The sequence below is a fragment of the Cornus florida genome, unplaced genomic scaffold (assembly GCF_030987335.1).
Source record: "Cornus florida cultivar Cherokee Brave unplaced genomic scaffold, ASM3098733v1 CherokeeBrave_3.0.0_Hap2_Chr05, whole genome shotgun sequence".
In the NCBI taxonomy this organism is placed as follows: domain Eukaryota; kingdom Viridiplantae; phylum Streptophyta; class Magnoliopsida; order Cornales; family Cornaceae; genus Cornus; species Cornus florida.
In genome coordinates, this window is record NW_026775575.1 from 37,015,439 (window position 1) to 37,038,976 (window position 23,538).

Here is a 23,538-nt window from a genome sequence, read left to right on the forward strand (position 1 = left end):
TTCCCAATCTGCATCCTTTGTATTCTCTGGCTTCTCTCCCAAAGGTTGATACAGATTTTTCTGAAATAAGAGGTCTTCTATTTGCATCTTCCAGAAACCGAAGTTTGTGCCATCGAACTTCTCGATCATGGATGTGGATGTCTTATCTTTTGATGTCATTACTCCCACTCGAATAGACAAATCTGATCGAAAGACTTTCGGAATTTCGTCAAACACCTTTTGTGCCCTAGGTTCTCAACCAAAGGCTCTGACACTAATTGTTAGAGTTGCACTGCATAATCAACCGAATTTAATTCTAGTTGTTGTGGCGGAAACGCAAAATAACAACGCACGCTGTTCGAGGAATAATCAAACAATCATAAAGAAAAATCACAAACAAAAACACAAGATATACATGGTTCACCCAAATCTTAGGGCTACGTCTATGGAGCACACCGAACAAATTCACTATGACAAAGATGAAGAATTACACAGAGAATTTTCTCTCAATCGCTCTCTCTTGTGTTGGTACAAATTAATCATACAGCATGTATGATTTATCTATAATTTCAGCACAACCTAAAAAAAACTGATTAGGGTTAATATATATAGCCCCATACAATGGAACCCAACTTGTCCAACAAGAATTGCCTTTTGTAGAGTCCAAAACCAACAAGAAAAATAAATCACGTAAGTTTCCAGAAATGTGGAACCGGTACCAGGAATTGGTTACCAGTTCCCAATGTCCAGAGACGAAACTTTTAATTCTGCAACCGGTTCCAGAATTGGCTACCGGTTCCTACTGGACAGTGACTGATCAACGTTTCCTTTATTTTGGCTATCATCAGTGGAAGTGGTACCCAATCTCTGAACCGGTTCCCACACGTAAGTAGCCAAAAATTATTAATATCTTTAATTTCCCAAAATCTTCACGTTATTGACACGTGATCAGACTCCACCACAAAAAAACATAACAACGGGTAGCTACTATAACACACGCAGCGAGAGCACACTTCTAAAGATTTGTGTTGGAACACCAATCCTTCTTTGTATAAGATTTCCTCCTAGCCAGGGTGTCTCTAATCATTAATGTAGCAACTTCCAATTATGAGGAGGTAGCAGGTTTACAGACAAGTAAGGCAGATTGTCGCCGACGACAGCCATTGGAAAGGAAAATGAAATCCTAATCAAACGTTGGTACGGGTGCGGTTGGTTCAGTTTTAGGATTCCGGCCGAGATCCTATGACATAGGAAAGTTCGCAAAGAACTAATTAGGAAAGTAGGGCAGATTCTGTTCGCAATATCCTTCGGCCCTGAATCGCTGCTTCAACCACTCGCCGGCAGTACTGCTTCAATTCATGATTCTCAACCTTCTGAATTTACCAAATCTTCACTAATGTGATGTGGGTTGGGTTTAATATTTGGGTTACAAGATGAGTGTAAGCGCTGGTTTCACGCCATGGGCGTCTCTCTCCGACAAGCTTCAGCTTATGGAGCCGATGCCGCCGGTGGACGAGAAGAGTAAGAAGCAAGACGAAGAGAATTTGTTGCATATTCATGGTCATTCAACAAATTCACGGCCAAATGGCCCAGACACAGGTATACAACCATGGTTGAGAATTATGCCACAATTGCAAACATTCTACCAGTTAGATAACTAGGATATTTCAGTCATTAATGCTCTTATGAGCTTCTACTCGAGGATTGGACGGATGGAAGAAGCACATTCATTCTAACTAGGATCAAAAAAAATACGCACAACTTGTAAATAGATAAGAATAAAAATGAATAGATAATTGATAATGATAAGGATAAAATTGGTTTTTTTACTATATTTTACATCCATAATGTCTAAAGGTGCGGAAGTGAGTTCTAAAAGTAACCCTGGACGGAGCCAGTATGTCTAGGGAGCTCGTGCCCCCGTTTACTATATTACATATATTAAATTTTTCTCCTTTCTCATCTTTTTACGGAGATCTAAGTTTTATATCTTCTTCAGTTGTCTCTCTACCCCTCCTCTTCAAATTCTATATTAAATCACTTATGCATAAATTTTGATTATTCTACAGAATGGGTAATTAGATAAAGAAGTACTTAATTTAAAGTGGGTATAATTTTGTTTAAATGTTTGATGCAAGTAATCATACTTTAAATTCACTGTCACTAGATACCTTCAACTGCATAAAAAATAATTTGATAGTGACAATTCTGGTCTTTTTTTTTTTTTTTTTTCCTTTGATATGACATGACCTTAATTTATCTGTGCGCTTTTGGTGAATGTTGACTTGTAATTTTGTTCACGTAATTTTCTCCAATTTGTCCGGTATCTAATAATTTCTGGTGAAGAGGTTCACCGATACACATTATCAAATTGAAATTCTCAAAAAAGTGGTCAAAGTCAAAGAGGAACCCACAAAGTCTCAACATATCAAAACATCACAGACCAATGCAAACACTGATGCTCTTGCAGCGGTTGGATCTGAAACGCTTGATCCACAGTTGGCCAAGTTTGTTCCAAGTAAATATGGTTGTATTGAACATAAAAAGTGTGTTTCTCCCTATTTCTCTCCCCCACTTATTAATGTCCTCCTTTGATTGTTCATAAGTTACCTTCCTTTCCACTTTTTTCTCCATCTGCTTTAGGAAGCAGGCTTGAATGGTCTTAGAGGATTTGGAAGAGAAATGGACTCTCTGTATTTAAAAATGTTTGGTAAAAACAAGTTTGAGAAATATAATGATTTTTTTTTTTTTTTTTTGAATGAATGAATGAAAATTAGATAGATTAACTACTCTTATTATAAGTATATAAATCAGGAAAAAAAATAAATAAATAAATAAATAACTAAAGCACCTTCTAAAGGCAAAACAGCTCCGGTGTTGACCAATAAAATAACGACACGTCCACTACAAGCCAGCATGATACTTGAGCTAAAAGAGTGAAATGTCAGCACTGTGGGAGATTTGACCAGGCCTAGCCTACTATAAACATATTTATTGCCTGGCCCAACTAATTTGGTCCCAAAAAGTCAATTTATCACATTGGCCCAGTGATGGTCTAGTTGTAGGGATTTCAGTCGCCAGGTCCCATTCCAGAAAGTAATTGGCCCACAAGGCCTATCTCATGGAAATAACAAAAAAGAAAAGAAAAGAGAAAAAAAATAGATCCAATTTTGGCAGTACAATTCCAAAGTATAAATAAGTGTTCACTCATTGAAAAAGTAAATATAATATTTTTTATAATATTATTAATTTAATTTTGTTACATTAAACCTATAAAAAATAAAGTATTATATCACTGTAGATCCATTACAAATAAATTTAATAATTTATTCGTGAATTCACATAAAGTATTGAGATGCATCATTTTTTTGTTCCATTGTATTATTATTCAACTTAATGAAAACCTCTATATATATTAACAAATAATTAGGAGTGACAATTCGTGTTCGTGGGTCATAATCGTGTCATGTCGTTGTAATGTATTATATTAAACAGGTAAATTTAAACCCAATTCAATTAATAATCGTGTCAAAAATTCTAAATACTAACCCAACTCATTTAATAAAAAATAAAAAATATTCAAGTTTCAACCGCTGCAAAAAGAATAGGCAGGACTTTACGTGGGATGTAATACTATTTTATCATTTTTTTTTTTTTCGTATGATACAAATGGTACTACACACCAAAAGCTCTTAGATGTTCTTATACAATTTCGTCCATTTCCTTTTCATGTTTTTTTTTTTTAATTTCATACTGTTTCATTAAGCACAAATATCTTGTCACAAAAAAAAAAAAAAAAAAAAAAAAAAAAAAAAGGTCACATCCATTAATTTAACTCATTAAAGACACCAATTACCCCTCCTGTCAAATCAAATGTCACTTTGAAGTTTGAGTGTGAAATTTGTCTATGACTCAATAAAATTAGCCCAAACAAATAAAAATAAATGTTTATTTACATGAGAAGTCCAAATAATACAAAAAAAGACTTTGCATGGAAAGAGGTCCGAAATTAGGGTAGGATCATATTGTCACAAATCACATTCATAGAAAAAGGACCATGACAAGTTGCCAACATATCAATCGGTACAGTGTTATTCCATTCTAGCATGCTAAAGTAACATGCTCTGACCATGACAAGTTGCCAACATATCAACCGGTACAGTGTTATTCCATTCTAGGATGCTAAAGTAACATGCTCTTTTGTGTGTGTGTGTGTGTGTGTGTGTGTGTGTAATATAAGTGAGATTCGAGGACAACATCACCATTAAGCTATTATTAATATGGGTACCATCTTGGTAATATATATTTTTTTTTTTTGGCAACAACTTTAACGAAAACAGAAACTAGAAATAGAACTCCATACACTCAAGTAGCAACATCCTCCTCCAAAAACTTAAGGACTGATGAAGGCATGGACTGAAGCACCAAGTCCGTTTTCATCTCAACACACGATAAACATGCCAATGTATGAGCGACCTGATTACTAAACCGTCGCACATGCGTAATTGAGAAAGTAGGAAAATCCTGAAGCTCTTTTTGCATAACAGACACCAAAGAAGCAAACTCACTCTCTCCAGATAGAACACCCGTTAAGGCTTCCACCACCACTTTAGCATCCAACTCAAAACAGACATCCTGAAATTTAAACACTTTAGTCCAGTAAATAGCACGGCGGAAAGCGTAAGCTTGAGGTTCAAGCACAGAAAAAGAAGAAGGCGACTTAAAAATCACAACTTTCACAACAAAACCATTTGAATTCCGAAACACCGCCCCTCCACCCCCTAACCGAGAAGACTTTGAAAAACTTGCATCCACATTACATTTAATCTCGTTATGCAACGGACGAGTCCAATGGTTATAGGACACAATAGAATGCAAAGGAGAAACCAGCGGCTTGCATTTCTGCTGCACATTTAGAAATTGCCAAAAACGGTCCATAATTAAATTAGCCACCATCAAAGGATCCCACACATCCTTCTCAAAAATCATTTTATTTATAGCTTTCCAAATCATCCACACATAAAAGGATGCTAACCCAATCATAACTCCTTTATTTTCCATTGAAGGCAAAACATTAATTGAAATTTTATCCCACCATTCAACAAAAGATAAAGGAGAATATTGAGAAAAATCCCAACGAAGAGGAGTCAGCTTCCATACCTGAACCGAGTGAGGATAGCGGAAAAAAATAAGATTAATATCCTCTACCTCCAATCCACACCTTGGACACACCAGATCTTGCAAGCAATCTCGGTGAACCAACGCATACCCTGTTGGGATAGCACCATAACAACATTTCCAAATAAAATGTTTAATTTTAGAAAGTAAAGAAAAGCTCCATAACCTACTCCAAAACTGACCCGACACTTACCCGTGAACTATCCATCATTCTCCCACTACGTTGAGTCGGGTTATAAAGAGACACAGCTAACTGGTAGGCGGATTTAACACTGAACCTTTTTTTTTTTTTTTACCTGAAGCATCAGTTTCCCAAATTTGAGCATCATCTAACGGCCCATGACTTAAAGAAATCTTTGAAATACGATGAATTTTCGTTGAAGAAAATAATCGTCTCAACACATCCATACCCCATTCTTTGCAATTACCATCAATAATCTCTTCCACCCAAGTAAAACCCAACGCAGCCACCCTCGGCCCCAATGACATTGGAAGCCCAGGAATCTATTTATCTCTCCAAATGTGGACAGATTTCCCATTACCCACAATCCAACGGAAGTCGTGTCTCAGTAACTCTTGCGACGAGCAAATACTAGACCAAGCTCATGACAGATTTGAACCAAGGTTCACATCAACAAATGAACACAATGGGAAATATCTCGCTTTAAATAACTAATAGACCACACCCTGCTTAGAAATTTGGAATTTCTAAGCATGTTTAGCCAACATAGCCAAATTAAATGCTTCAATGTCACGAAATTACAAACCACCATCCTGCTTACTTTGACGCAATCCCACGAAACCCAATGAATGGATTCATATTTACTAGATTTTCGCCACCAGAAGGAATGTATCTGCTTTAATAAAGCAAGACACAAAGTCTGAGGTAACCGGAAGGCAGACATAATATACGTTGAAAGAGCATTCAACACTGCCTTTATTAAAACTTCCTTAACACCATCCGACAGCGTATGTTGCCTCCAAGACGCTAAACGATCCTGCATGTGTTAAAGTAAAATTTTGAACACATCGTATTTGGAACGACCAATTATCGCTGGCATCCCGAGATACTTTGTCTAAAACCCGTCCTCAAACAAACCCAAAATCTGACTCAAAGCATGCCTTAAATGCAATGAAGCATTTTTATAGGAAAAAATGCCAGATTTTTCAAAATTCATCTTTTGTCCTGAAGCCATCTTATAAGAAGAAAGAATACACTTGAGAGAGCCAATCTCTGCTTCAGACACCTGGCAAAAGACAATAAATTCATCTGCAAAGAACATGTGAAATATAGATGGAGCACCTCGACAAATCCTCACCCTAGAGAGAATCTTTGCCTATTCGGCTCGCTAGAAGGCCAAAGACAACGCTTCCACACAAAGAATGAAAAGATACGGCGATAAAAGGGTCACCTTGGCGCAACCCACGCGATAGATAGAAGAAACCCACTGAATTGCCATTTATCACCAGTGAATATGAGACTGTTGAAAGACATGAAGATGCCATTTTAATCTAATGACCATTCTGACTCAACTTATGCATCATACTAAATAAGAATTCACATTCTATACGATCATAAATTTTACTCATATCCAATTTGAGCGTCAAAAAAGTTTTTCTTCCTTTTTTTTTATTCTCTTAATCTGTTATGCTAATATTCTGTTAATATCTATTTGTGATTTGGGACACCACACGTATAAGATTAATATTTATTTGTGAATTTATATATATATAGAGAGAGCTGAATTTATATATGTTACATACTAACTTTTTGGCTTCTGAACTTTGGCACTTCTTACCTGATCTTGTTGGCTCTTGAACTTTGGCATTTCTCACCTGATCTTTTTGGCCTTATTACATGTAAAACCAACTTTTGGCTCCCAAAAGGCGTGTACTCTGACATTACTTTAATACCCCCTTATATTACTTTGGGCACACATTCTCTCGCTCTCTCTGTAACTCTTACCTTTCTCTCTCTAAAACCACAGCAAGCTATCCAAAACCCATGCTTATATATATATATATATATATATATATATATATATATTTCCAAGCCAAGCAACACTCAATCCGGCCAATAGGATGGTCACGTGAGACAAGACAATATATTTAAGGGTAAAATGCATTAAACCCCCTTAAACTATCAACAAAAAACACAAAACCCCCCTAAACTAAATAATGCCCCCTAAACTAGGTAAAAAGTATAATTTATGGACAAAATTAGAACTTCCAGTTATTAGGATCACCGAAAATGTTAGATTACCATATTGTCCTTTAATAAAATGACATTGTTTGATTGTTTGAGTAAATGTTGTTGCTGATGTGACAAGTGCAATCTCAACAGCCAATAGTATTGCACCACTACATCACCTTATCACAATTTCACTAGTTCTTAGACCAAACACCTCCTTATTTTAGCGCTGGTCACCACCTCCGCCTCCTACCCCAAACAACTCAGATCACCACCTCCATCGGCCATGGCTACCACTTCCTCTCTTTTTTCTTTTCACTTGTTGAAACACTAGCCCTAGTTTATTCCATTGCAACATAGCAACTTTAAGGTCGAAATCTACTCCTCTAATCCTGACTCTCATCCACCTACAGTGCAAAGCGACCTGGGCTCTCTGGCAACATTACGTATAGGGGTGTGTGTGTGTGTGTGTATACATATTTGGAGGTGAGAATATTATCCCATGAACTCCATTAAATCCGGTGAGAAAACACTAAACACCACCCAAAATTTTGGCCACCAATCACCACCGGTGCTTATTCCGTTGGTTTTCAGCCATTAAATCCGGCCATCAAACACACCCAAAAAAAAAAAAAAAAAAAAAAAAAAACATATATTTAAGAATCAAAATTAAAGTATGGAGACAGATCAAAAGAATATTTAATTGTGAGTACTTTAGTTGTTTGGGGAGAAGATTTTGGATGTGGAGTCCATGGAGCAAGCGAGTGAGACATATACTATTCTCTTCCCACCACCATCTCTGCCGCCATCTCGCCCCACCACCAGCATCTCTGCCGCCATCTCGCCCCAACACCACCATCTTTAGCTTTGTTCTAATTTGTAATGGGTTCCAATAACGACTCTGCCAGATTACCAACTGGAGCAAGAGAGAGAAATAGACGATGACGATGGTTGGATTTCACGACCAAGAGAGAGAAGATTGGGTTCCAGTAACCAAATCACATAAGTGGTTTTGTAACACATGGCTTTCTGCATATGACTTTGATTTGTGATTGGGTTTGCAAAAGTCTAGTCTGTGATTGTTGACGGGGTTGCGAAGAATGAGATCAGAGAGATGCAATTTGGTAGAGATGAAAGCCAATGAGAGTTAGGATTAGTTAACAAAATTGAGGTTTAATTGATTTAATTCTAAAATTTTAATAAGGGCAATATTGTCATTTTTAAATTACAATGCATGTTTCACTGAAAAAATCAATTTGAATAGTGATGAACAGTGACATAGTGTGTTTTTTGCCAAAAAATAAAATAGTTTAGGAAATTTATTATAAAAATGGAAGTTTAGAGGAGTTTTTTTTGGGGAGAAAGAGTAAAGATAAGAGGGTTTATTACACTTTATCCTATATTTAATCCAACCTTGCACTCTTAACTTTTGCATGGAAAATTGTCCAACCTTTTATAGCCACGTCACCAAATGGAGACTCTCATTGTCACCGACAAGGAGGAATCCGCAAAGTCCCAACCTATCAAATCATTCCATAATTACTACGCTCTCCACGCGAAACTGAATATGTGTGTATCCACGGAACAACACTTTTTATTTACCAACAATATATATTTGAATAGTCGGTAAATGATGATTGAGGATCCCACACATAGACGTGCGTGTACCTCGCCCCTCTCTCTCTCTCAAAATGTGAAAGTGTGTGTCCCTAGTATGGCTGCTCGACAAATAAGACGTGAGCTTGATCCATTGAATTGTTACACTAATGAATAGTTAGAAATTAAAAAAATTTTGAATCCATAATTTATAAATTTGATTGGATTCAAATATATAAATCGAATGAAATCTATGGTATTAATTAATTAAATTAATTAATAATAATTTAATAGATTATAAGAATGTATTAATTAATAATTATTTAAATATTTAAATTAATGACGATAAATTAAAATTTTATCGATTAGATTATGGTTAAAAAAAATAAATAATATTAAATTATTTAGATAAAATTTTAATTCGCGAATTTAATTCGATCTGAGATTTGAATGATTCGTAGGATAACAAATCGTTGATGGATTTAAAAAATCCAATTGGTTTGGAACGATTGAATTAAGATTGATATTTAAACTAATCAATAGCCACTCCATACTCAAGGGTATTAATGTCTTGAATTTAATGAACATAAGTCACATCACAACATTAACCTGTTCCAATGCGTATATAAATATATATAAATTTTTATCTTCTACATCTACATACTATATTTATTGTTGGGTCTGTGGATATTCAACAATTATCACTTATCAATTATTTGTAACATAAAAATTGCTAGAAATCCATTTTTGGACAAGCAACCCGGAAATATGAAGCTGCAATACATCCATATGCATTGTTATAAAAGTGTAAAACTTTTTTCTAATTTCTAAATATATTTTTATTTATTTATATTATAAAAAAAAAAACATTTTCATTAAAAGAGTTGATTGTCGTTCTAATTTTATATAGTGCTATTATGAAGAAGCTTTCAGAGTAATATTACTTTTATATATATCAGAAAATAAGACAAAATATAATACCGATATTTCAAACAAGGTAGGTGAAGGTAGCAATGATAAATTCTAATAAAACACTTCGCACGGCTAAATAAAATCATAAATAAAATAATGTCTAGCTTAATATGTGAAGAAAAAAAAAAAAAAAAAATCCTCTCTATTACTCCGTCACTGGATTGGTTCAGTGATTGATAAAAAAACTGATTAGACACTTTAATTAAATTCGTATTTATCAAGTGGTCTTGATGCATTGCCACAAATATCTTGCTTTGTGAAAAGTAACAAAATGATAATATTAATTCCCCTAGCAAAATAAAAACATTATATATATATATTCACACACACACACACTTAATGTCAACTCTTTTAATGAAAATGTTTGCTCTTTGTAGCTGCTTTATATATATATATATATATATATATATATAAAGAGTTGATATTAAATGTATTATTTTTTTTTTTGCATAAATTGAACTTTACATCTTTTTGTTTAAAACCTAAAAACTAAAAAATTCAAATCAAAGAGTTATAATCCCCCCAGTGTTAGTGCAAAAGATTATAGGAGTGATTTAGAAGCGAAATTTGACTATAACCAAACTCAAATTATGTCAGTGGATCGTACATGACGTTTCAATAATTACAAGCAAATCATTATGCTAAATACTAACAAACGGATTGTTAAGTAACTTTATTATATAGGACAAGTTTTTACTAAACTGTAACTCACATAAATATTTACTTTATTTTTTAAAGGCCTAATTCGTGTTTGCTTGAATTTTAATTAAAAAAAAAATTTATTGGTTGAATTTTTATTAAATCTTGTTTATTTTGAACATCACATGATAGGGAAATAAATTTTGTTAATGTCATTTTGGAAAGTATTGGAGTATTTATGTATTGCGAGTATCTGTGATTATTTGCAATAAATTGCGTGTATCGTCTTTAAATATTATTATTATTGTTATTATTAATTTTTAATTCTTGAATACTATAAAAATAATAATAAAATACTTAACTCCTGCATCTCTTATATTGAAGGAAAAACAACGGCATTTGAATAACCTTAATCCCAACGAAATCAGTTAGGCTATAATATGGCTATCGTCTTAGTAATAATAGGCTGTTAGTGAATTCATTAGACATAACTGCAAGTGCATGTCCCTTGTGGGCCCATATATATATATATATATATATATATTGGATTACTTTTTCGCCTGGATAACCATTCATAAAGGCCGAAATGGTACCACGCATATATATATATATACATGCAATGTACACACACGCCCCTTATAATACTCAACTTGAGTTATGTGCTCTTCAAGTTTCAACCCTGCAAAAAGATTTGGAAGGACAAAGATTGTGTGTTTGGGAGACAAATCTCACAATACACTTTATGTGGAATGTAATACCTTTTGTCCTTTTTCTTTTCATATAATACAAAATGGTATTACATACCAAAAACTCTTGCTTTTTTGATACTATTTTGTCATTTTCCTTTTAATATTTTTTAAATAAAAACTTTTTATTTGGGTTCATACGAACAATTCATTTTCTATAGTGTTTGTATTATTTTATAAACTTTTATCTTTTATTGAAATTTGTCAATCTGATAAAAAACTAAACAAAAAATATAATATAACATGATACCAAAAGCCTGTCAGTTAAAAGTGTGAGTGTGAATAAATTGAATAGATAGATATAACCACTATCACTCTATTCGATGACTTACAATTTATGTTGGAGAATCATAAACTCAACCATCATCAATGCTCGTATATAAAATAAGTGGTCGGTCAACTTAAAAAGGTAGTAAAAAGAAAAAATGGCACATAAATTTTATTAATTCATATTAAAATGAAATCAATGCATATCATATCATACAGTCGAAATCATTATAAACCTCAATCTGGTCGATATGAAGGACTATAACATATATCTCCCACAATGAAAATGAAATTTCTAGTTCCCTCGGAACAAATGGGTACAAAATTTTTTATTTTTCAATAATTAAAAATGAATTTAAATACTAAATTTTCATATTAGGTGACAAGTGTAACTTGGAAGACTTGTTTAGACAAGAGCACAATACACACCCCAATATCCAATATAAGATACTACTATTGATTGTAGTATGACCAACTGTTAAAATATATATATATATATATATGTAATTTTTGCAGTAGTTAATTCCAAAAAACTTAGTAGTATTTATTACCCAACTAAAGCAAAAGAACATCTATTTAAAGAAGTATAAAATGGAATAGTAACAACAACTATATAATGTTATAGTAGTAGTAAGGCAGCACGTCAGAATACATAAATCCAATTAAAATAAAAAAGAGTAATTTATTAAGAACTCTTCTAGAATTTGTCATAATTACAGGCGGTACCTTTTCTATTTCGGAAATTACACGAACCTCCCTTACTTTTAAAAATATCTTACACGGACCTCCCTACTGACCATCAAATGCACTAACGGACACGTCAAATTTACTGATATGCCCTCAATTTTGTATAATAAATGACTAAAATACCCATATATATATATATATATATACATAAATGCTCGCCGTCGCCGTGAAATCTTCCATTATGGAGATAGTAGAACTATGGTATATAATCTAACAGAGTTAGTCAATTTTCTTTATTTGTTCCTAGAATTGTACAATTTAATCCAACAAAATCTTTTGAGAACTCTGTCTTCACATAAGCTCTGAAGGAGAATCAGAAATTGCTTCTTGTTCAAAAGCATTTTTTCATGAAACAACATCAATTTGGAACATGCACGGTCAGCTGGAGGCTTCAAGGTCACAGATCGTCGCCGTCGCCGGCTCACAGCCTCATCGTCTCGTAGATCCTCGCCATCGCTGTCGCCGGCTCACAGCGTCATCGTCTTGCAGATCCTCGCCATCGCAGATCCTCACCCTCTCAAAAAAGAACGACTACTACGACAAGTCAAGCATGGTTGGTTTCATAAATGGTGACGTTTCAGCACCAACTGAAAGGATTACAGTACCAGATGATGATAATGATAGCTCCATGGACGGCATGAAGGAGATGGAGAACCCAGATTACAGGGAATGGAAAAAATTGGACTAGTTGTTACAAAGATGGATCGCAGGGACAATTGATGAACAACATCTTGTACTGATTGTTATTCCCAAACTGAATTTGGTAAGGTCACTTCAGTTGGGCATATATATCACATAGTCATATTGTATATATCACCAGGAATGGCTAGCACAGAGATACTTATTTAATTCCCATGGGTTAAATGGCTAATTAATTAAATACATACATATAGACTAATCCATTTCGATAACATGACAGTCTTTGTGGACTATTTGACTGATAGATCTGCTTAAATTAATCTTTTGTGGGCAAATTGATGCTTCGTCTTATTGAAACACAAGGCTTGCGTGATTTCATTCTTGGCTCAGTTCCAGCACCACCAAAAAGGGTCCTAATAAGCCATACTAATAGCTTTCAGCGGGTTGATAACCATAATTACAAGACATAGAAAAGAACAGGGTTAGAACTATAAGAAAAAAGAGACAAACACAAAACAGAAAAAATATATACGAGTTCAATTCATAAACTCACCTTCGTTCTTGGGCTAAAAATGGTGGGCTTAGTAGAAAGATATGATTGGGTGTGAATGTCATTGCAAATCCACCACCACAACCCGTCGCCGTCGCCGTTGCAGATCCTTGCCGCCATCACCACTGAATAAACCGGAAGATTTAGTAGATGAAGATGATGTGGCAACATATTGAACGTGGATGAATATGTTGGATCTAGAAAATATATATTTTTTCATTTTAATATAGGAAAGGGTATTTTGGGTATTTCATGAAAAATAGTTGCTGATGTCATCATTTTCCGTCGTTGACTGGCGTTGACCGTAACGGAAGGGAAGTCCATGTAAGATACTTTTAAAAGTAGGGGAGGTCCGCGTAATTTTCGAAACAAAAAAAGTGTCGCTTGTAATTATGATAAATTATAAGAAAGGTCTGTGTAAATTACTAAAAAAAAAAAAAAAATGAAACGGATGCGTAGAAAAGATCCGTGTGCAAAAACTGTACATGTGCCAAGTAAAGGACGGCGTAGTTAGGACCCCACACACAGTCGCAGTGGAATGACGGAAATACCTTTGACAAAAGTCAAAGAAATCGTTAACCCTAGAGAATATTGCTTCTGATTCCAATGTTTTGGAGAGCTTGCTTGGCTGGCACCATTCATTACCTCAACAGTTATGAAGCAGAAAGAGTAATGCTTGCATGTTGACGTGGCCTTCTTCCATGCTGACAAGTGTTTAAAATTAAAAAATAATAAGAATATGGGTAATTACCTTTTAACGGGTTCAACCCGTTTTTCCTTTTGTCCTTATCAATCTCTCCTCTCTGGCTCAAACCAGGTGTTCTCTTTCATTGCAGTCACTGAAAATGGCTTACTCCACTCTTTCTCTCTCTACATTTGTTATTGAAAACTTTGTAATGGCGACACCTGATGAAATCTCAGCTCTGGAATTCATCAGACAATGCCTCCTCGATGAATTCTCTACGGTTGAGAGTTCGAGCTTTGTCTCCGATTCAATCGAATGCCTCCTCGATATTCTCTTATCAGGATTGCACCAATAGTGCTAATTTTGATCTTTCAAGCTCTGTATCTGAATCACTCTGTTCACAAACCTCAAGCTCTGAACCTCAAATAATTGATCTCACGAGTCCAAAGTCGCATAATGTGGACTTTGAATCGAATTGTCAGTCGAGCTTCAACCATCGCAGGCCTTCGTTGGAGATCGATGTGCCTCCGGTTAAGAAAATTGAGGTTTTGAAACTTCATGTTTATAGCTCTTTTACAACTTCCAAACGAGGTCGTTTTCACTTCCCCATTACCCCTTCCCGGAGATACCCTACAATTCCGATTAAACGCCGACCGAGTGTTGATTGCTGATACAGTGAGTGAGTGATAATTTTTATCATTTTTGGAAATGGAAAAGGAGGTTCAGTCGAATTACACAAGGGATGGAGCTTGAACGTGTTTGGCTCACAAAGTGGTCTGAGGTCGCTAGCCAATGAATGGCTAACCTAGAATGCGGGCATGCCAGAGTCCTGATGGACTCAAATATTTCTTACCAAACTATTCCTATTGGGTCGAGTCACCGACCTAAGGTGATTCAGGCGAGAGTTGGAGAGTAGGAATGACCCTCTCCTTAAGGTTGCTATTGCCTTTAAGAAAGGACTTTAAACATTTAAGATGAGTATCAATTGGAAGCAACTTAAACTGAACAATAAATATACTTGAATCTGCAAACCTTTCTTCATTGAACTTAACTGATTACAATGATGAATGAATTACAAACTCTTGATTGAAATGGAAACTAAAGTATTGAATGCTGAAAGATAACTAAGTACTAAACTGATAGTGCTAAGCTGAACTTGCTGAAATAAAAGCTAAGTAATAAACTGAACTTGATGAAATAAAAGCTAAGTGCTAAGTGATATGAATGCTAAAGGTTGAACTTCAGAAATGGTCTTGGACCCCTTCCTTGTGAAGCTTGAGTAGGTATTTATAGAGATTTCCACCTGGTGTTGTACCTTTCAACCTTTTCTCTAGAAATTGATTGGTTGTAAACTGAAAGTGACCCTTCCTAACCACCTTGCTGAGCTGGTCAGGTTGACTGACTTACACATCCTTCTATAGGCAAATTAAAGTATGTCTGACATAGTATTTTTAACTAAGTGGTGCCTTGTTTTTCATGCTTAATGATTTTGGTCTTCAAGCCATTTTCAGCTCTCTGCACCTGTCATGTCTGGCTTGATTTGTACGTTAGCCTGGAGGCATCTGATTACTGACAATTTTGACTCTCCTCATCAGATGTAGGTGAGAACCTTCCAATTGTAGTTCTGAACTTCTGATATTGTCAAGTTGTCCTTTTCTATTTCAAGCTCTTTTCACGTTTCCAAACCTGACTTGTTGGGTTCTTAAATCATTGGGATTCCAGCCGATCTTCATTTGAATTACCCCAAAGATTCTTCAAGTGATTATGACCCGAGACCCCTAATCATAACCATATTTGGTCATGAGTCTTGATCATGGCTGGTTATGAGTCTTTGGAGAGACTCATGATCATGACCATTAAGACTGAAAGTCATAACCATATTGACTGAGAAGGTTTTGGCCTAAACTCATGACCATGGGACTGAGACTCTTATGACCATAGTGACTGAGACTGAAAGTCATAACCATACTGACTGAGAAGGTTTTGGCCTAAACTCATGACCATGGGACTGAGACTCTTATGACCATAGTGACTGAGAGAAATATGGCCTAAAACTCATGATCATAGTGACTGAGACTGAAAGTCATAACCATACTGACTGAGAAGGTTTTGGCCTAAACTCATGACCATGGGACTGAGACTCTTATGACCATAGTGACTGAGAATTACCCCAAAGATTCTTCAAGTGATTATGACCCGAGACCCCTAATCATAATCATATTTGGTCATGAGTCTTGATCATAGCTGGTTATGAGTCTTTGGAGAGACTCATGATCATGACCATTAAGACTGAAAGTCATAACCATATTGACTGAGAAGGTTTTGGCCTAAACTCATGACCATGGGACTAAGACTCTTATGACCATAGTGACTGAGAAGATTTTGGCCTAAACTCATGATCATGACCATTGAGACTGAGAGTCCCAATTGTGACCGGTTATAAGCTCAAAACCTCATCTCAGCTTTAATGGCCTAAAAAATCCACTCTTCTTAATTCCCAACCTTAAACCTGATCACCCTGATTAGAAATTAATCTTTCACCCTAATGATCATGGGTTGACCCAAGGTTCGGACCTCATATTCTTTGACCACGTGGCATGATTGCCTCGAATTATATTTTAGGTGTTAACAACTGCCCCCCAACTCTATGAAAATGGGTTCATACCGAATTTTTGTAGAGTTGTATTTATTTAGGCCAATTTTTGTGTTCGGCCTGGGACCAGTCAAGGCTAATTTTGCCTTTAAAGTATGGATAACTAAAACCATTTATTAATCGAAAGAGTATCATTACTTTGTAATGGCCATTTACACCTGGGCCATATTGAAGCTTCCAACCAATTAATGTTTCATTTACACACCAAAACAGAAACGTAATAGCAGCTATAGAACACTTCCAGAGAGAGAAGTTGGAGAAACCCATTGTTATACCCAACGGTTTTGGGTCTCGTTGAGCTGAACTATCGTGGGAAAATTTGATCGCTGTAGTATCTTCACCAGACTGAAATACTTAGCTCTTAAATAGAGGGAAGCTTGCCGGAGGCTGTGGATGATGTAAGTTTGTGGATAGAGCTATTGCAGCTTTCGGGTTGATCTGCAATTTTAGGTGAATGTTGCATTGATAGGGAAAATCAACCTGCACCAAGAGGAGTTTGATGCCATTCAATCTAATGAGAGACCCAATTTATTCCAGCCAACAGTGAGCGAACCTACTGGAATTATATGCATGACTCTTCCGCGATGGGATTGATTGCAACAACACCTACCGTCACCTTCATGCTCCAACGGATTATGGTCATTCATTCCTGGACCGGTGCTGGCCGTAGGGAAAGTGTTGCACCATTTTTGAAGTCGCCGCTGGATAACGCGGTGGCATAGATAACACCGGCGGCCGTGTTGCCCGTGAACATGGATGTCGTCGTTAGGTTGCAGCGGACAGTTTGAGGTTTTGGCAGCCGGAAACTAACACCGAGACTGGAATAATTAATGATACCGGCAGAGAAAGTGTGGGCACTGGTATACTTCAGAGCATGAGCATTCGGCCGGAGAGAAAGAAATCGTTTTGGTGAGACGCAAATTTTCCTCGCCACTGTCATGGCTTTATTCATGGTCACGGCTTCCGGATATACCACTCTCATTGTTGCTTCCATCGTTAAATCTCACCAACTGCAATGATCAAGTGTCCACCAGAATTCAACCCAGCCTTTTCGGCTGGATGCATGCACCTCGGCAACCTTCCCGGCGCCGCCTTCATCTCATCTAATTCCTTCCGATGCTAAACATGATGAGGTCGCCCTTCGCTGGTATATCAATTCAAAGTTTTGAAGTTTACAACACTATGATGTAGACACGGTAATTAATTATTATAACATGGTCTTCATCTACAAACACCCAGTGAGGTGAAGGAGCTCACATGACCCTTTGGACTAGAACGCTTTCTGAAGGTGGTAATGTTGCACCAATGGGTTTCTCAAATAAAACGCATCGATCTTGTTGCGGTTCTCGGTGTCGAGCAACAGGACATCAAGGGAATTGTCGTCGATGCTCAACAACGGCACTGACAGCGCTGTCGAAACCGCCATGAGCTTGCCGTCACCTTCCTTCCTCGCCTTGAATGTCAGCGGCAACGGCAGGAAGAAAACAAATTTCGCCGCCGGAGAAACACTCAAGTTTCCAATGCAAGTATATCGCCGGTATCCATCATCCATACCCAATTTGGATTTTCGGTGATATTTCGCACTGCACACCTTTGAACGTCAAAGAAAATCAAAACGGGTCCAACCATTTACTCCGGTGCGAAGCAATTCTTTGCTCGACTAATAAATTGGCGAGCACCTGGTCAGCAACGGTTATCCGCGGGCTCTGTTAACTGCATCAACAACTCTTCCGACAATGGGTTTGGTACCACAAATTACCAAAGTCATCAACACCAAAGGACAGTCACCCGTTCATCTCCATCACGGCGTTGGTCATGAAGAGAGCATCGGTATGGGCTTGCTTGATGGATTTTCGCCGGCGAAACTCACGGTTCAGGTGGACGAGCCGAGGTAACAAAACCCAAGTACTATGACCCTTCATGCTTCAAAGGATCATGATTTGTTCAACCTTGGATCGGCGCTGGCCGTAGAGAGAGTGTCGCACCAGGCATGCATGTTGAATATAAACTTTAATTTCTTGAACTTCAACATCAAGACTCGAGATTTGGTAGCAGATTTCAACAGAGACACGGGAAACGGCGACTTGGAGTTCGGTTCAAAACCGTTTAGCATGATCGACGACGACCCGATTGAAACGAGCCGTCCTTTGAAGAAGAGATCGTCGGACGGTGAGAGCGAGACTTTTGGATTCGTATGGTCACCGCATGAACCTGATGATCAGGTAAACTTGAACTCTCAGTCATTCTCATCAGAATCAACACTGTCACCATCACCGTCTTCTTTGCCGCTGTCGGCTGAGTTGTCATAGCTTACGGTGGTGACAATGGTTTTAGTAACGGCGGTGGCAGGTGCGAGCAGTAGGACCGGCACTTAATGTGGCAGAAGCTCCACTGTCATCGCTTCTCCAGTATATGAGCAAGCTAAAAGCTTCCATAGTTGAGCCAGAATACAAATTGCTAATAAAGTAAGTGAATTCTTCTTTGTTCTTTTTAGAGAGAAAAGTAGGAGAGTTTAAAGGTTTGAGAGGTTGGTTTGTTTGTTTAATGGGTTTTGAAGTTGTTGTGTCTTCCTGCTCAACAATCTGTGCTATCTTATAGATATACACACACGCAATATTAAATATATATATATATATATATATATGTACAGCATGCCTGATGCAATATCACCCTTCCAACCATTACCATGCAAACCCATTTCTTACTGGGTATTGACCAACAACTTAAAATAGGTTTCAAGTCAAAGGCATATATTTAAACACGTGGATAGACTTGATGCCTCATCTCAATAGGCTGACTGTTTGGGAGCTCAATGCATATCTTTTTAGACACCATTGTGACAGCAAACAACTAAAGTAGATATAGTTGGTTTTACAGTAGATTCGCGTACTCAAATAAGTATAGACCACTGGGTACAAGGAATATCTAAATTGCAATCACTCTATCCACAATTGTCGTGCAAATCCATTTTAATGAATGCTGACCATAACTTAAATTAAGTTGCAAATCAGAATATACCGAGCACGTGAATGGACCTTGATGTGTTGTCTCTGGCGGCTGGGTTGGGAGCTCAAGGTGCCTTTATTGGCTGCTGCACTGTTGTACATGCCACAAGCTAGTTAAAACAATTGAAGCTTCAGCTATTTTAAAAAGTCAACCGTTGCAACTTTTCTGACGCCCCACTCTCTGTAGACAACACCAAACCCTAATGCTTAACTTGGATCTCCCACGTTGGCTGTCAATCACCACTTTAAATATCCCCATTTATTACCGGCTACCTACTTCTATTATGGACTTATGTTGCCGAGCTATACAAACTCATTCTTGATACGCTCTCTCTTCCAAAACAGTCTCCAAAGCATACAGAAATTCTTTCATTGTCACTCCTCATTCTTCTTAAATTCTTGGTTAGCATATTTGTTCGTGAAACACTGATAGCTCGGCAATCCTTGTTTTTCCGCCACCTGAGAGATCTGAAAAGCTAAAGAACAAATCAAAGATTGCCACCACTGTGAGAATAATAAACGCCGAAAACAGCATCTACTGGTATGTGCATATTTTCAGATACATGTTTATACACATACATATATATGCACACCAACATAAAAAACTTGTCTTGGTATTTCATATCGATTGGCTAAATTGAGTGGCCTTAACTTGTATTGAACATGATTGTAAATAAAGCCAAGTGACTGTTTCCTCTTGTCAGCTCTTCTCACGCTGTGCATTATCCCTTCTTCAATTTTTTAGATAAAGGGTGACACAAAATATTCAACATTTGCCACCGTAAAAACACCAGCTCCGGCCAGTCGACTAGTGAGTATCTTGAAGTGAATTTTTCTCTTTGTTAGTAAAAAATAAAATTTTGGCTTCCATTATCCTTCTCGTTGGTCCTTCTCTAATTTAACTTTATATTCTTTTCCTCAGGATCTCAGCCAATGGGTGGTAATAAAAACGTAACGATCGTTACTGAAAACACGTCAATTCCGGCCAGTAACAAACCTCCCAGTCAGGCTGGGATTGTGCAAAAACTCGTCAACGAGATCATCGCTACAGATATTTTCAGCACTAGTGAAGTGTTAGCCAATGTCCTAGGTGCTGACTCCTCACCTAGAATCGGCCTTGCTCCAGCCTTCAGAGATAGTCCACCAACCTCACTTCTTCCCTACTGTCCCTTAGCTGAGGAGCAACTCCCATTTCAGCGCAAGTTCTCTAATCTTATGGATTCTTCCAACCTTTTCAAAAATTGCCCGATCCCTCAAAGTGACTGGATTGATTGGGTTGATCGGGTCGAACCTTACTACGGAGCATTATGGAAGGAGGTCGGCATTTACGATGCCATCATTCTTTCAAAAAATCGAATCTCTATCGATAAGGAGGCTCTCGTCTCATTACTCTTTTTCTGGTCGAGTTCCACTAATGTCTTCCATCTTCGGTGTGGTATGATTGGCCCGACGGTGCAAGATATCTGTTTTCTTACCGGGTTTAGGCCTCACGGTACAGAAATAAATTCACTTCTCATCGTTCCTGAAGTAGCTTATGAATATCCAAAGAAACCTGACGCTTCTGAGCGCATTACTACCCATGGCCCTTTTATTAAAGCCAGCAAAGGTAAAGGAACTTCGGTTTCCATCACCGAGCATATTTCTTTCTTGGTGTACTGGCTGAATAGGTTCTTATTTTGCGTTTCTTCGCTCACAGTCACTAAGGAATTTACTCAATTGGCCCTTGCTCTTCACTCGGGCGAGAAACTTGCTTTCGCTTCTTTTTTGCTTTCTTATCTTTACCGTGGCATCGGGGAATATGTTGCTTCCAACTTCAAAACCTGTTTTGGGCCATTCTGGCTGTTACAACTTTGGGAATACGCATATTTCCCTGAACTTTACCCCGATCTCGACTTGTCGACCGCTGTTCCTGTTCCCGGCTATCATTATGCACGTATTCAACCAGGAAAAAGATCGTTCAAAACCATGTTCTCCTTCTTTTACAAACTCCCTGCATATCGGGCCAGTCATCTTTTCTTGCCATTCTCTCCTAGACCGAGGCGACCTTTGTGGTTTTCCTATCCCCCTGCCCAGGCTCCACCGAGTTGCCAAGACGAACATACACAAACCTGGGCCAGTTTCTTGATTGCTAGGGACATCTCTTATGGATGTTCAAGAATGGGCTCTCCAAATAGTAAGTGTGTAGTGGAGTATTACAATCCCCCACAATTTGCTAGACAATTTGGTCTCACCCAACTCGTTCCACTTCCGCCTTTTCGATCTTTCAATACTTCTTTCTTGAAACGAGTAGTCTTCACCTCAAAAGAAACGGTGGATAGAGTATCCTCCTGGTTTAACCGTCTCTGTAATAAGTTCTCTTTGCAGCCATTTCTGGAAAATCCTGATACTTCTCCATCCTTTGACTACTGGTGGGGAAACCATATTGCGGAGGTTATGGTGGAGGATTCTCGCACTATAACAAATAGGATTGCCTCCATTTTTATTAAACCCCAAGGCGCCTCGACCAAGCCATCAAAAGGGATCAGTATGGCTAATCCTGGTTCTCCCAGCAGGACGAAAAAATCAAAGTCGTTCAAAGAAGGTACACACTCATACTTACATATATATAAATACCAAGTTCTATGCCTTAGATCATAAAAACATCTTTTCCTTTATGCAGCTGTTGACTTCTATGACCTATTGGGAGTTTATGATCATGAGGCGGAAATGCCTGAGGCTGACGAGGAAAACGTGGTGCCCCCCAAGAGGCCTAAGGTTTTCCTTATGAATTCTTCAAAGCATAATATCTTAGAACTTTAGCTTACTTATATGTACCACCTATATACCCCTTTTTTAACCTCAATGGTATTCCAGGTGATCAGGGCAGGGAAAGGAAAAAAACAGGTTACCTCAGTCAGGACCACCAGCCCTTTACCTCTGATCGATGAAGAGGAGGAAGAAAATCCTGGCCCCTTGATGCCATCGACTTTCTCAGTTGAGACAAATATTTCTACCAGCCGTGAGGTAACTAGGCTTTGTTTTTACTTCCAGTATCAATGTACCTTGCCGATTCTAATGGCATCTTTATGGACAGGTTTCCTCACACTCGGCTAGGTCGTTGTCAAGAGATAGGATCAACACTTGTGATGACATTGCAAATGTTGATCACCCTCGCACTAGTGGAGTCGAGTGGCAACAAGCCATTACTCAACCAAACACTGTCTTTCATCAGTTTGATGGGGCTAAGGTGATTTTCAAGATGATCTTTTAGTACATCTCCCGTATATCTTTATCAAAGTTAGGCATTCAGAAACATTCTTCTCTTGCAGGTTGCCCCGGGCACACAACCAAGAGTTCCAAGCCCTTACTCTGCACCAGCGTTTGCTACCAGACGCACCTTTGGCCACGTGACTCGGCCTTCACCAGTTGGTGTGAGTATTTATGACTTATTTTCTCATTCAAGCCTTGACTTGTTTTACTAAATTCCTTTCATTCACAGGTTGGCTCAAATTCTCAGTCCCAACCGCCCCTTCAAACTTATAGCACGATCGATGACTTTGATGCCTACTTTTCCGAGATAGCGGCTGGGTTTAATCTAGATCCCTTGATGAGCGAGCTAGTTGTTGTGCCTACGTATTCCAGTCGTCCGCCAGATATTGAGGGGGTAAAAAGATTACTAGTCGCCGTCGTGTCCCGAGACCTCTCTGAGATA

The 23,538-nt window shown here is 37.6% G+C and overlaps 1 protein-coding gene across 1 annotated transcript; it reads right to left on the reverse strand.

Moving 5' to 3' along the window:
- Window positions 1-4,344: 4,344 nt before the first annotated feature.
- Window positions 4,345-8,188, reverse strand: LOC132309145 (uncharacterized). Its single transcript, XM_059807492.1, has 4 exons — window positions 8,126-8,188; window positions 5,940-6,155; window positions 5,454-5,661; window positions 4,345-5,249 (listed from the first exon to the last, which is right to left on the reverse strand). The coding sequence occupies exons 1-4, from the start codon at window positions 8,186-8,188 to the stop codon at window positions 4,345-4,347; spliced, it is 1,392 nt and encodes a 463-aa protein (XP_059663475.1).
- Window positions 8,189-23,538: the final 15,350 nt, after the last annotated feature.

What these genes read in the sequence shown, in the direction of transcription:
- LOC132309145 (XM_059807492.1), bottom strand. Translation starts at nt 8,188, where the DNA reads ATGGCGGCAGAGATGCTGGTGGTGGGGCGAGATGGCGGCAGAGATGGT. An exon ending in ATGGTGGTGGGAAGAGAATA is followed by an intron (nt 6,156 to 8,125) that starts GTATATGTCTCA and finishes TAACACATGCAG; the next exon opens with GATCGTTTAGCGTCTTGGAG. An exon ending in TTGGGAAACTGATGCTTCAG is followed by an intron (nt 5,250 to 5,453) that starts GTAAAAAAAAAA and finishes CTATCCCAACAG; the next exon opens with GGTATGCGTTGGTTCACCGA.